Source organism: Neofelis nebulosa, chromosome 10 (assembly GCF_028018385.1).
Source record: "Neofelis nebulosa isolate mNeoNeb1 chromosome 10, mNeoNeb1.pri, whole genome shotgun sequence".
Classification (NCBI taxonomy): Eukaryota; Metazoa; Chordata; class Mammalia; order Carnivora; family Felidae; genus Neofelis; species Neofelis nebulosa.
Genome location: NC_080791.1, coordinates 37,929,309 through 37,944,162, shown reverse-complemented (window position 1 = coordinate 37,944,162; position 14,854 = coordinate 37,929,309). Strand labels below are relative to the sequence as shown.

Sequence of the window (14,854 nt, the reverse complement as noted above, 5' to 3'; positions counted from 1 at the left end):
GCTGGTGGCAGCTAAGTCACAATGAAGAGAGAATTTATGCCTATCAGGGTCTGTACCAAGTAGATGAGAGATGATGACCAGGAACCATTCCAGAGAAAATGGCAATGGTTAACAACCAGCATGGATGGCTTAGCACTGCATAGTTTATAAAGTATTTTTCACCTGTGTACTTCCTTTAACCTTCCTAATAAACCTTGCATATAAGACCTATAATTACACTTACAAAGTTTAGATGAGAGTACCAGGGCTCAGAGAATAGCCTAACGTTTCAGAACGAGTAACTAAGATTAAGACTTGAATGCGGTTCCTCTGACTACAAATTCGAATCTCTTTCCACCACGTCATGCAAAGCTAAACCACTAATATAGCGTAATCTGACTCCCATGTTAAAGGTTGAAAGGTTGTAGTCTGGAGTTATCTCTACTCCTGATACACCCAGGCCACAATATTCTGATATTGTTACCTCCTTAAAGCATTCAGGTGATGTTCCTAACACTACTCTAACTTTTAAAAAATTAAACTGCAGATTTATATTAGACCAACTAAAAAATCAAATGCCTTATCTACACGGATTAACATATTCTACATTACTCTAGCCTTACACTTTATATTAAACATAAATTTTTCACATAAGTCTACATAGATTATTTTGAATCAGAATATTTAATAGATTAGGTATTCCTCTGAATTTTGCAATACTAATACCACCTAGTCGTACTGAGAGATTAGATTTACCAACCCTCTCAAATTTTCACCAAGTTCACAGAGGAAAGACCCATAATAGTTTCTGTGAGGTGAGCTAAAGTGACCTTGAGAATACATATTATAAGGATATAAAATATACACAAACATAATATATGAGAGCATGCAATCTGTACAGAAAGAGAGGCACACAAACATACTCTAAGTAATACATCGAAGGGGAAATCCATCCAGCTGGAGGATCAGAAAACATCGAAACATCGAACATGGAAAACATGTTCCAGGAACATCGGCATGTGAGTTGTGGTATCCTTTAGGTGGGCAGAGAGATAGAGATGGCGCTCAGTGCAGCGGAAGAACCGAACCCAAGATACAGAAGTGGAGAAGGAAAGTACTTTTGGGGACAAAGGTAGATATACAGTCTGGCTCTCTCTACAGTGATACACTGTATCACACACGCTTCAACTCTGCAAGTTCCCTCCTGGGTTCCTCTTCTACCACGTATTGTAAACTGTTTACTAAAGCCATGTTCTTGGCTCCCTCCTCACTATATGCTCCAAAGGTTAATTTCCTCCTCTCATTTTGAATGGATATCTATGTTCTGATGATTCAAATCTGGACTTCTAGTCCTGAACTCTCTCTTAAGCTCCTAAGATATTTCCACTTAATACCTTCACTTGAAGTTTCTCAAAGGTACCTGAAATTCAATATACACATATATGACATCAATGACTCAGGACAGTTGAGAGAAAAAGAGAAATTCAAGAAATTCTTAGAGATTGAGTCCTCTGGATCTCACTGGATGTCAGAGTTCAGAAAAAAAGTAGTAGTCCAGGATGATATATTGAGATTTCTGCTTTGAGTGAATGGACAACTGGTGTTAGTACTAACAGAGGGAGGGAAGAAAAGAAAAGGAGTAAATTTAGGGATAAAGGTGATGATTTCAGTTTGGGAGATGCTGGGTATAAGGGACATCTATAGGATATCCAAGGGCATGTATATAGGACACAGGCATTTGTTTATATGCATTAGGAGAGAAGTTCACACTAAAAATAACACATTTTAGAGTCATCAGTAAATATATGGTAGGTAGACCTACTAATTTAGATATGGTCAACCAAAAAGAGCAGGTAAGAGGAAAAAGGAAAAACAGATCAAGGACAAAGTCCTAAAGGAGTATCGCTATTTAAAGGAACAGAAGCCAACGAGAGTTGGAGTGGTAACTTCAGAGTCTTTGATAAGGTTATTTATCACAGTGGAAATAGTATGTACTTCAGGCTCAGAAGAGCAAAACACTGTCAGTCATAAGACTAGCTGTAACATTACTAGCTATGTAATCTCCCTATGTCTTAGTTTCCTCATCTACAAAATGGGATTAATGTCTTTCTCAGAAGATGTGAGGACGCTTACATGAGACAGTGGGCATTCAATAATGATAACCATTCTTATTATGTAATGTCCAATGCTGATAACATAGAATACTAACCTAGTAGCTCAGCAGAACAAGAACTTAGGGCATATACGAGGCTGAGCAGGGAGCAAAAAAGAAACTGGGGAGGTATTCAATCAAGAGTTAAAAGCAAAAAGAAACATGTATCTTGCAAGAGCAAAGGAACTAAATGCACAGTAGGCAAGCCTTTTGACCTTCTTATTTTTACACGAGGGAATGACACCTCGCCAGGATAAATTAAGCATTTATTAAGTCCTTTTAAAAATCATAACTGATAATAAATGAAAGGTGGTGTTTCATTGGCTAGGAAACCATTTACTTTATTCCCTTAATTAATTACTTCTTATTTCAAGAGCGATGGTATTTTGTATATTACCACACACATGTAATAAAGTAAAAGCCTGAGTACCAAAAAACAAAACAAAACAAAATTAAATGCTTGTTTCCAGTCCATACAATAAGTTAAGGCTTAGTTCTTTAGGATGCAAAAGAAAAGCAGCCATAGGCAAAAGGTTTGCTTTGCAATGGAGATGAGATATTTTCATCCAAAACTCAGCCTAAGTTTATTCAGAGTAGAAAAAATAAAGGAAGCAGAAAGAATGTGTTTTGAGAAAAATTACTTGTACAAAGTGACAAGTCAATGTTTTATCTAGGCAAGCCAATATCTTACTGCAGTCATTTAAAATAATGAAGCTTTCTTTAAAGAATTCCGTGACAGGGAGCGCCTGGGTGGCTCAGACAGTTGGGTGGCCAACTACAGCTCAGGTCATGATCTCTTGGTCTGTGAGTTCAAGCCCCGTTGGGCTCTGTGCTGACAGCTCAGAGCCTGGAGCCTGCTTCGGATTCTGTGTCTCCCTCTCTCTCTGCCCCTTCCCTGCTCTCTGTCTGTCTGTCTGTCTCTCTCTCTCAAAAACAATAAACATTAAAAAAAATTTTTTTTAATTAAAAAAATAAAAAATTTAGTGACAGTTGACAAGAAAAAGCCACCTACTTTCAACGAATGTAAAGCAAATGAATGTAAAGAGAAGCAGCAGGGTGTAATTCAATATGTATGTTTCCCAGTAGTCCAAGTACACACATGACCAGTAAGCGTAGTAGATCCAGGCTTACAGGACACACCAAATGCTAGGAAGACTGGCAGTAATGAGTGCAGTCAGACATAAGGTGTCTTGGACAGTGAGGCTGCTCTCTGTACACGGAGAGTATTGAACAGTCTGTATCCTCAGAAAGGAGAAGGAAATTCAACAAAAAATACCATTACAGACCCATGTCTTTAATATTTTCTCCTGGAAGCAAGGGTGGTTCTTCCATTTCTGCTAATTTGTTAGATTCCCTCAGGACCTGGAACGGAAAGGGGAGGAGGGAGCAAGAAAAGAAACATGTTTTATTCAAAGGCCAATTTTTCACACTGTATCACACACACTACCTGAAATCAAATTACAAAAACTATGGTGCTGGCACGTGCCACACGTGAAGCTGCTGTTTTTCTACAGGGCATTTACTGAGTGCCTACTTCATATGAGGTACCATACAAAACAGTTTACGTGTTTTCTCAATGAATCAATCCCACAACAGCCCTATAAGTGTAGGTCTTATTATCCTCATTTCGCAGATGAGGGAAAACAGGCCCAAAGTGACCATTAACTTCTTCAAGGCCACGTGGCTAACAAGTCAGAATCTAGATGTGAATCATAGTTTAGTGGACTGCAAAGCCCATGTGCTTTCCATTAAACCACAACCAGGGGCCTTAGTGCATTTAAACTCAGATAATATCAAGGTCTTATGCGGATCTAATGTTTAGAGAATTTGGAAATGATGGCGACAAAGTATCTTGTTGAAAAAGAGGTATTAATACATTACAATCATGACCAACAACTGTTATTGAATAGTTAGCTTACAAAGGATGCTACACTGGATTCCAAGGATGTAAAGATAGAGATACACGGTTGCATAATGGATTTATGAAACAAGCAAGACACATACACACACATACACACACAATTGTCATATGCTAAATATAAATACATCCCCCTAGCTACCACAAGCCTCCCCACCTCCACCTCTTACACTTCTAGACAATAATCTTTATTGTCTCCAATTTTTTAGCTCATGTTAATTCCTCAACATCCCGCAATGTGGTTTTGCCACCTAACCCAATCCTTCCGGGGAACCCACTTTCTTCCCAATAACTTTCTCATTATTATAGATAATGAACATTTCTCAGTCTTTATTTTTATCTCTCAACTACATCTGACCTCATCTAGAACTTGCCTCTTTTTTTTAATGTTTATTTATTTATTTTTGAGGTGGGGGGGGGGGGCAGAAAGAAAGGGAGAGAGAGAATCCCAAGCAGGTTCAGTGCTTTCAGCACAGAGCCCAACTCAGGGTTCGAACCCATGAACCATGAGATCATGACCTAAGCCAAGATCAAGAGTCAGATGCTTAACCGACTGAGCCACCCAGGCACCCTAACTTGCCTGCTTCTTGAAAGCACAGCATCCTGTTAAACTCTTCCTTCTCTGACCATTCTTTTTCAATAAGCTTTATTTCCCTTTCCCCAACCTTCCCTGTTCTTCAGAGACTTGTCCACACCTCACTTTACTGACTTCCTGATATCTCATACATTACCTATGGCTTCACCTAACTTCGGTCTATGCTGCCAGCTCAGATTTTTCTTGCACTCTAGGTTCCATTCAACCAACTGCTACTGTTCCTCCCCATCCAGATGTCCCCCAAACACCTTGAACTCCACAGATCTCAAGCTGACCTGTGTTCATACTTCACAAACGACACCAGCATCCATTTCGTTGCCTAAGTCACATCTGGGGGAGGGCTGAGCAGTGGTCTCTGTGCAGACTCAGGCCTTCTGCTTCAACCTTGACTTGTTTCATCAGACTGAGAACCAACACCACTAGAAAAAAGATTCCCAAACACTTTCTAAGTAGCTTTTGACTTTTATTTCCTTTGATCCAAAAAGCAGATGTAGAGTCTTCAAAAGCAGGTAAAAAGGAAGAGAAAACAATGTACTGCAGCCACTTTAAAGGTCACCTTCTGCAGGCCCTCAAACTCACTCAGGGCTCTCCTATGCATAAGCTCCTATCTGGCACTTACCACACCATCTACTTTCTTGCTACCAGACTCTGAGAGAAGAGGTGTCATATCTTAATACACTCTGAATACCGAATAGAAATATAACATGGGCCATATACGTGATTTTTAATTTTCTAGTAGTCACATTAAAAAAGTAAAAAGAGGGGTGCCTGAGTGGCTCAGTCGGTTAAGTACATGACTTCAGCTCAGGTCATTATCTCACAGTTCGTGGGTTCGAGCCCCACATTGGGCTTTGTACTGACAGCCCAAAGCCTGAAGCCTGCATCAGATTCTGTGTCTTTGTCTCTCTCTCTCCCCACTTGCATTCTCTCTCTCAAAAATAAGTAAACATTTGAAAATTTTTAAAGTAAAAAGAAACAGGCAAAACTGATTTTAATAATATCTTTAATCCAGTAAATAAAAAAATAAAATGACAATAAAAGTATTGTCATTTTGGCATGTAATATTTTTAAAAGTAGTAGGGGCACCTGGGAGGCTTAGTCAGTTAAGCAACTGACTTCAGCTCAGGTCATGATCTCGCGGTTTGTGAGTTCAAGCCCCGCATCGGGATCTATACTGACAGCTCAGAGCCTGGAACCTGCTTCAGATTCTGTGTTTCCCGCTCTCTCTGTTCCTCACCTGCTCATTCTCTGTCTCTCTCTGTTTCTCAAAAATAAGTAAATGTTAAAAAGAATTTAAAAATATTTTTTTAAAAGTAGTAATGGGACATTTTATATCCTTTTATTAATATATTTTTTTATTTTTTTACACTCTAGAGTGTATTTTATATTATAGCATATCTCAATCCAGGCCAGCTACATTTCAATCAGCTATATTTCTAGTGGTGCTCATACTGATCAGTACTAACCTAATGAATCTAATCTTCCTGATGATCAAGCGTTCTTTAGTTCAAGTCAGGTGCTTAGGGAAGATTAGACAAAAGGGTTAGACATTATTGTCATAGCCCAATGCTCATCTAAGGCCAATAAAGTAGGAACTACAAAGAACAAATTAATTCTGTTTAATAAACTTATAATCTAACCAAATTAATATACTTTTGAAAGTTTAACAATTTGTTTCATAAAGTAACCTTAATGTAATACCCAAAGAACTAAAATATATACACACACATATAATTTTTTATATGCCACATTCTATAACTCCTAAAAGGTCATATTTTTGAATGGCATCTAGTTGCCAGTTCCTGATATAGCATTTTATGAAACCATAAAAAAAAAAAAAGGAAAGAATGAAGACAGAAGGAAGGAGAGACGAAGGATGGATGAGGCAATGAAGAAGCAGAAAAACAGGATAAAAACTTGCAATAAGAAAATATATAGACTTCCTGGGTTCAAATCCTGACCATGCCACATACTAAGAACTCTTGGGCAGAGCGTTCGACTCCTCTCTATGCTTCACTTTTCCCACCTATGAAATGATAATAGTCATGGTACCTCACAAAAATGTTAAATGAGTTAATACATTTAAAACATTTATACCAGTGCTGACATATAATATATACTTAAGTGTTTCTATTAATCGTCATAATAAAAATTCAGACCAACAACTGATAAGTGGAATCTGTAAGAATTTCTAATTATGAAAACAACAGAACTGGATTGAAAGATACAAGTAATAACTAGCACACAGTATACAAAAGAACAAAAATCAAGCATGCTACACACGTGAAAGATCATATGAAATGCTTTATCTTTTGCCCATCATCTAACCACCTGACTTGGAAATACAAATATCGTGTCACTTACAAAGCTGGGCAATAGTTGCTATACTGCACAGGTATACATCCTCGTAGCTGCCACAGTGTTGTTCCCATGACTTACTCTCTTCCTGTATATCTACACGCAGAAGAACACTGCACACCCCAGAAAACGTGTGTTGTAAACAGAAGTAGAGAGGAAGGCAGTTGTGGCACAGACACACAGTAGTACAGAAGGTGTAAGGTTTGTAAGTAAAGCTTTATCAAGTGAGAGGTGAGACCAGGAACTCATGCAGGCAGTCACGTTGAGAGCCATAGACTCTCTCACTCTTGTTCTGGTGAGAATGTCAGAGAACAAGGCAACGAAGGGAAGCAAGTCAAGATCCCATTATCTGCCCAGAAAAGCTGCCCCCAGATGACAGATTTTTAACAGAAGGCATGCCCTAGAGGATATACAAAACAACTCACTTTAGAGCTGAAGATATAAAAAGGAACCCAAGTAAACAGAGCAGGGCCAAGGGCAATCTGGACCCTTTGTTGGCAAACACTGACTATGAACAAATCTACCCTTAAATAGAAGAGAAACAACAGGGCCTAGGGAAAAAAAAAAAATTATTTGACAAGGACAAGGAGTACCAGCTTGAAGCTCAACAAAAAAGTAGTCTTCTGAAAAGAATTCTTTTAGGCATTAGTAGAAACATTTACAAGCTATCTGGCATACACCCAAAAGGAAATCAACCATATTCCCTAAGAAATAAAACAAAGATATAAGGACAGACACACGGAGACTAAGAGAAATGGTAAGATAAGGAATGATTGCAAAAATTAAAAACGTAGTAACAAAATTTGTGTTGGAAATCATAAAGAACTGAGTTGATTATTCAGAAAACAGCATTTATGTTGAGGACAAACATGAAAACTGCTCTAAGAATCTGTAGGAAAAACAGATAAAAGAGGTTAAAGTATCAATAAAGGAATTCTATTTCCTGAAGGAAAAAAATCAAGAGCAATATTCCAATACATAAGTGAAGAACATGCTTTTGAAATGAACACAGGTTTTCTAAGTTTGTTGATCAAAATAGTTTACCATGTTCCACATAAAAGTCAATGACAGATAGGTCTAAGTGAATCACAGCAAATTTTTTGAACTGTTAAGAATTAAGACAACCTCTGAGAATACAGGCCAAAACAGAGAGGTGGGGGAGGGGGGGATGTCATGTACAAAAACAAGATCAGGCGAGCTTCAATTTATCTGGTAAAACTATATTCTAGAAAACAGTAACAAAATGTTATCGGATCTTTGTGAGAAAAATGCTGTGACCCCTCTGACATCTTTGACGGCAACAGGAAGTTATTCTCAGATATGCCAGGCTACCAAAAATATAACCCACATGTCCTGCTTCTAAAAAAGAAAAAAAAATTACCTGAGGTGGTAATTAAGCTGAAAAGGGGAAATCAAAATTAAAACTTATATATAAGAAATGCATGGTATATAGTGAAGACTTCAGTTTTCCATGTTAACTACCTTCCTGCCCCCGACCAAAATCCACTTACCGCCACCATAGTAACCTCTCTGAATCTTAGTTTCATCATTTATATTATCGAGATAATATCAACATCTACCTTACAGGTTTGTGAATATGAAATGAGACAGCTGCATCATAAAGGGATTTGCAAGGTGCTATTAAAATGTAAAAAACACTTATTCACTTAAGAGAAGCATCATTGTAAGTTTTTACATCTCTTTCTACAATGGCCTAATCACATGGTGCTTTGTTCCTCTGCTCTAAAATAGACAGGGATTAATATTTGAGACAGCATGTCATAAATGTCCCTAACCCTTGAACTACTAACTTCTAAATTCAGCTGCAAAACAGCAACCATCTTACGATTCTAGAGAAAACAGCAAGAAGAGCGATATCATCATGGCACCATAAGATGGACCTCATTTTTTTTGCCCATTCACATCTAAAATTTGGCATCTATCCATGAGCAACAACAAAAAATGCCTCCATGGGAGCAATGGAATCCAGCACCATATGTCAAGGGACCCTGGAGGAGTCTCACCCACTTGTGCATCAGGTAATAGGCAGACAGAACCTGGTACAGGCTGTGGAAACCGCAGGAGCCTGTGAACTGACTCCAAACCTCCAACCTAGCTATAGCACCTGGAAAACAGTAACTTGGGCAGACACCCATGGATGAGAAAGCCTTTACAGAAGTCCAGGACTCTGGAAGAGAAGTTCCAACACTCCACTGGAAGGAAAAGGAAAAAATAAAGTTTTGGATATATAAAAGTTGGTAAGAGGAACTTTGCCAGCATCACCCCTCCCCACAAGGTTCCACAGATCAAAGAAAAGGCAGGTGAGGGATCCTTCCCATAGGGGAAAAGGGGGAGCAGTGAGTGCCCAGCTTCTCCAGCAGGGGACACTGCTAAAGAAACCCATCTCTCTTCTGCGGCACCCAAAGATTTAAAACAAGAGCTCCATGATGTGGGGGAATGGAGGAGTTCAGGAAAGAGCCAGATAAGAATTTCAGAAGGCATTAAAGGGATGCAGTTCTCCATTCTGGACTCCAAAAGGAAGCCCACCCATGAGTCACTGGGAAAACCTCCTCCAAAGATGCCCTCATCTAAGCCACAGGAATGCTCAACATCCCAAGTACCAAGTCAATGACCTCCTCCCTCTGCAGCCTACAAAAGGAACCCCCATCAGGCTATCAGCAGACTTCTCAGTGGTAATCTAGCCAGCAGAGAATGAAATGATATATTCAAAGTATTGAAAGGAAAAAATTGCCAGCCAAGAATACTTTATCCAGCAAAGGTGTCCTTCAGAAATAAAGAAGCAATAAAGACTTTCCCAGAAGAACAAATGCTGAGGGAGTTCATCACCACTGGATCTGCCTTAAAAAAAAATGCTGAAAGGAGTTCTTGAAGCTGAAATGAAAAAATACTAATAGTAACATGAAAACAAAGCAAAATATACAACTCACTGGTAATGGTAAATATAATAGATTCAGAAAACTCTGATTCTATAATAGGATGGTATGTAAACACTTAACTATATTATACAGGTTAAAGGAAAAGAACATTAAGAATAACTGTAGACAGTATAATTTCTTCATAAATACACAACAAAAAAAGAGGTGGGGTGCCTGGGTGGTTCAGCTGGTTGAGCATTGGACTCTTGATCCTGGCTCAGGTCATGAACAGGTTCATGAACTCAATTCCCCCATAGGGCTCTGCACTTGTCCCTCTCCCTCTCTCTATGCTCCTCCATCCCCTTGCAAAGAAATTTTTAAAACTTAAAAAAAAGAGTTAAATTGTGATATTAAAAACAGAAAAGTATGGGGCTCATGGGTCGTTCAGTTGGTTAAGCATCCAACTTGGGCTCAGGTGATGATCTCACAGTTGATGAGTTCAAGCCCTGTGTTGTCAGGTTCTGTGCTGGCAGTGTGGAGCCTGCTTGAGATTCTCTACTCTCTCCCTCTTTCTCTGCCCCTCCCCCACCCACGGTTTCTCAAAATAAATGTTAAAAAAAAAAACTTTAAAAAAAAAACATAAAAGGTTTCATGCAATCTCTATCAAATTCCCAGTGGCATTTTTCACAGAAATAGAACAAAAAAATCTTAAAATTTACACTGAACCACAAAAGACCCCAAATAGCCAAAGCAATCTTGAAAAAGAACAGAGCTAGAGGTATCACACTTCTTGATTTCAAACTATATTACAAAGCTGTAATAACTAAAACCATATGGTACTGGCATAAAAACAGACCCAAAGATCAGCGGAACAGAATACAGAGCACAGAAATAAACTCACACATATACGGCTAATTAATTACAATAAAGTTGCCAAGAATATACAATGGGGAATGGACATTCTCTTCAATAAACGGAGCTGAGGAAACTGGGCAGCTATGTGCAAAAGAGTGAAACTGGACCCTCTCTTATACCATACACAAAAATCAACTCAAAATGGATTAAAGATGTGAACGTAACTTCTAAAACCATAAAACTCCTAGATGAAAACACAGAGGGTTTTAGCTCCTTGACATTGGGATTGGCAATGATTTTTTAGATCTGATACCAAAGGCAAAGGCAACGAAAGCAAAAATAAACAAGTGGAACTATACCAAACAAAAAAAGTTCTGCACAGCAAAGGAAACCAGGAACAAAATGTAAAGGCAACTGACTGAATGGGAGAAAATATCTGCATATCTGATAAGGGGTTAATATTTAAAATATATGAAGAACTCATGCAACTCAATAGTGTATTTAGAAATTTTTATGATAAAATATTAGGTGGGGGTGGAGTAAGGATTTTAAACTTGACCAGTCATGTAAAGGAAAATTACTGCAGGTCTCTGATAAAGGTAAATGGCACAGTCAAGAACATGTACAAAACTAAATATGATAAAGATGAAATTATTAATAATCTAACAGAAAAATATCAAAATCCTGGATTACTCTGTGGTGGTAGAAATAAAGGGGAATATTTGACACTTGTTGGAAGAAGTGATCAAATTTGACCCTAGGTTTATGAAACAAATACAAGCAATTATTTGAGTAATACTGGATGGTTTTTACTTGAGAAGAACTGTATTCCAGATATGTCGGTAATGGAAGAAGAAATACAGATTCAACAAAGAGAGGAGTCAAGGTCAAAACAAGAGGACCACGCAAAAACAACAGAGGTCTATCTTCCTAAAATGGGGGCCGGGGCACGAAAACAGCCAAGCCAGACTGATTCATTAGGTTTTTCTGCATTAACATGGACATATCTTTGGTGTAGAAAAAGTCATAGAACTCTCAGATGAGAGGAGGAAAGAAATCCCTTGGAATACATAAAACCTGGTACAGATGAGATCCCAGCCTGCCTCAGGAGCTCTGGACGCCTATCAATAAGACAAGATGATGTAAGGTCTGCTCTTTGGTACCATTTAATATAATGTTTAACCATTTTCTTATTACCAAGAAAAGTCTATTCATCATATTAAAATCTTACTGGTGAAAAAAAAAAAACCCTACCAAACAGACTAAAATTTGTAATTCTTTTATTCCCAAAACATAATCAGTTCAGTTCTGCTCTCTCTCCAATGATGTTATTGTTCCCCATTTTCTTCTATGCCCACTTAATCAAACTATTTTCAAACTGCTCAGTAACTTTCCATGTGACTTTAAACTACCTCCCTTTCTCTCCCTCTCTTCCCCTTTCACTCCAATCAGGAAATTACTATAAAGGAAATTCAGAAACCTTGTCTATAATGATGATCTGGAAGGGAGCAGATTTATGGGTCAGTTTTCACATGGAATGTCAGATGACAGAAAAACAGGAAAGAATATTTTGGAAATCTGCAAAACACTACATTATAATCACCTAAAAGGGAACAATGAGTCTGTAGAAATTACAAACTATCCTCTCTAGTTTCTTTATACACTCAAACTGTGAAGGAAAAAATTAAGTATCCATTCTTCATTGGATAATTCTTGTAAAAAACTTTTTTAACATCAATTTTGCTTTATTTTTTACACAACTTGACTGATGAACCACAAAGTAGGCAAACAAACCATACAAACAAAATACTGAACGGGTAGAGCCACAAACTGGCATCTGGGATAAATCTTATTGGTTACATATTTAAAAGCACAAATTTGAGCACAGGATAGCCCTTTCTTATTATAACACTGCCAAGGACAATCTGGTTTTCTGTTGAAACCACAACTACCAAGTGCCGGATAACATATCACCATCAACGATTCAACAACAAAAAAGGGTAAGTATCTAAAGACGAACAGTCTGGCAAGCACCATTTCATGCTATGAGTTGAACTGTTGTGCCCTCCTCTCCCCAATAAGGATAGGCTGAAGTCCTGACTGACAGTCTATGGGGATGTGACCTTATTTGGAAATAGGGTCACTGTAGATATAATTAGTTAGGATGAGGATATACCGGAGTAGAGTGGCCCCTAAATTGATATAACTGCTGTCCTTATAAGACACAGAGATACAGGGTGAATGCCATGTGTAGATGGAGGCAGAGATTGGAGTGATGGACCTACAAGCCAAAAAACACCAAGGAAAATTGGCCTTCACCAGCAGCTAGGGGAGACGTACAGAACGGATTCTCCCCTAGAACCCTCGGAAGAAACCAATTTTGTCCCCTTGATTTCAGATTCTAACCTCCTAAAAAAAATTGTTTCCCATACTCTCAATACTTCTGACACTGTGGGTTTTTCCATAGGAAACAATTCTCCAATTCTCAGTGGACACCAGCTGGGTGTCCTACACTCCAATTATTACATTAACACCCGCAAGTAGCACAGAACCCACATGCTAAGGGCTCAGTCCACAAGACTGCCCCCACTTAAAGAACCAATCTCAAGCCCTAGACTGTCACCTGTACTTCTGACCAGTCATCCATGAATCAGGTTCCCATGACTCCCTTCCCAGGTTCAATAATTTGCTAGAATAGCTAATAAAACTCAGGGAAACACTTTACAAACTACATTTGCCAGTTTATTATAAAGGATACAAGTGAGAAACAGCCAGGTGGAAGAGGCCCAAAGGCAAAGTACAAGGTAAGAGGATGGATGTAATTTCCATGCCCTCTCTGGACAGGCACATCATCGCCCTCCCAGCACCTCTAGATATTCACCAGTCCAGAAGCTCTCCAAACCTCTTCAGTTGGGATGTTTTTACGCAGGCTTCATTACTTAGACATGGCTGATCCAATCACCGGGCCATTAATTATTAAATCAACCTCCAGCCCCTCTCCCACTCCCAGAGAAGGGAGTGGGGCTAAAAGTTCCAAACCTCTAGTTGCTTTGGTGAGGTTTGCTTCCCCCTGACAATGAGGCCCCCATCCTTAGAGGCTTTCCAAAAGTCACCTGGCTAACATTAACTCAGTATGGTTGAAAGGGGTGTGTTGTAACAAAAGATGTTCCTTTCACTTTTATCACTCTGGGACTGTTTCAGGAGCCAGAAACAGAAACCAAGTATTAGAATAAAAGATCTTCCTATGGCTTTTATCACTTAGTAAATTACAAAGGTTTTAGAAGCTCTGGCAAGGAGCTGAGAATGAAAACCAAAATATATATTTCCTATTATATACAGCACACTATCACACTCCAGAACTGTGAAAAAAATAAATTCCTGTGTTCTAAGCCACTCAGTTTGCAGTGCTCTGTTATAGAAGCCCTAAGAATGAATACACCTAATATCAGGAAAATTTTTCAACTTTGAATCTTGAATCAAATTTTAAAAAATTTTTCTTAATGTTTATTTATTTTTGAGAGAGAGACAGAGCGGGAGCGGGAGAGGAGCAGAAAGAGACCCAGAATCTGAAGCAGGCTCCAGGCTCCTCGCTGTCAGCACAGAGCCCAACATGGGGCCCAAACCCATGAACTGCGAGATCATGACCTGAGCTGAAGTCAGATGCTTAACAGACTGAGCCACTGGTGCCCTTTGAATCAAATTTTGAATGCAAGCTGTTCATAACTGTGAAAACTTGGAAGCAACCAAAAAGTCTTTCATACAGTGAACGGATAAGCAAACAATGGTACATCTATGCAAAGAAACATTATTCAGTAATAAAAAAAAAAAATGAGGGCCACCTGGGTGGCTCAGTTGGTTGAGCCTCTGACTCTTGATTTTGGCTCAGGTTATGATCCCAGGGTCATGGGATCAAGCCCCACATCAGGCTCCATGCTGAACATGGAACCTGCTTAAGATTCTTTCTGTCTGTCTCTCTCTCTTCCCCTCCTCCCCCTCTCCCCCTCTCACCTGCTCGTGCTCTCTCTCACTTAAAAACAAGGTGGCGGGGGCACCGGGGGGGCTCAGTCAATTGAGCAACTGACTCTTGATAATGGCTTAGGTCGTGATCTCTCAGGGTCGTG

At 38.9% G+C, this 14,854-nt stretch overlaps 1 protein-coding gene across 4 annotated transcripts in view; it reads right to left on the bottom strand.

The window, feature by feature from the left end:
* The window catches only part of MTMR2 (myotubularin related protein 2), a 116,071-nt gene that overhangs the window by 48,382 nt on the left and 52,835 nt on the right, over nt 1-14,854 (bottom strand). For 3 of the 4 annotated variants that reach the window (XM_058687402.1, XM_058687401.1, XM_058687403.1), the window contains one exon: nt 3,418-3,493. In XM_058687402.1, the coding sequence (XP_058543385.1) occupies nt 3,418-3,463 (46 nt within the window). In that variant the 5' untranslated portion in view covers nt 3,464-3,493. Of the gene's footprint in view, nt 1-902; nt 922-3,417; nt 3,494-14,854 lie in introns of those variants that run through there. The other variant, XM_058687404.1, reaches the window with a different exon arrangement.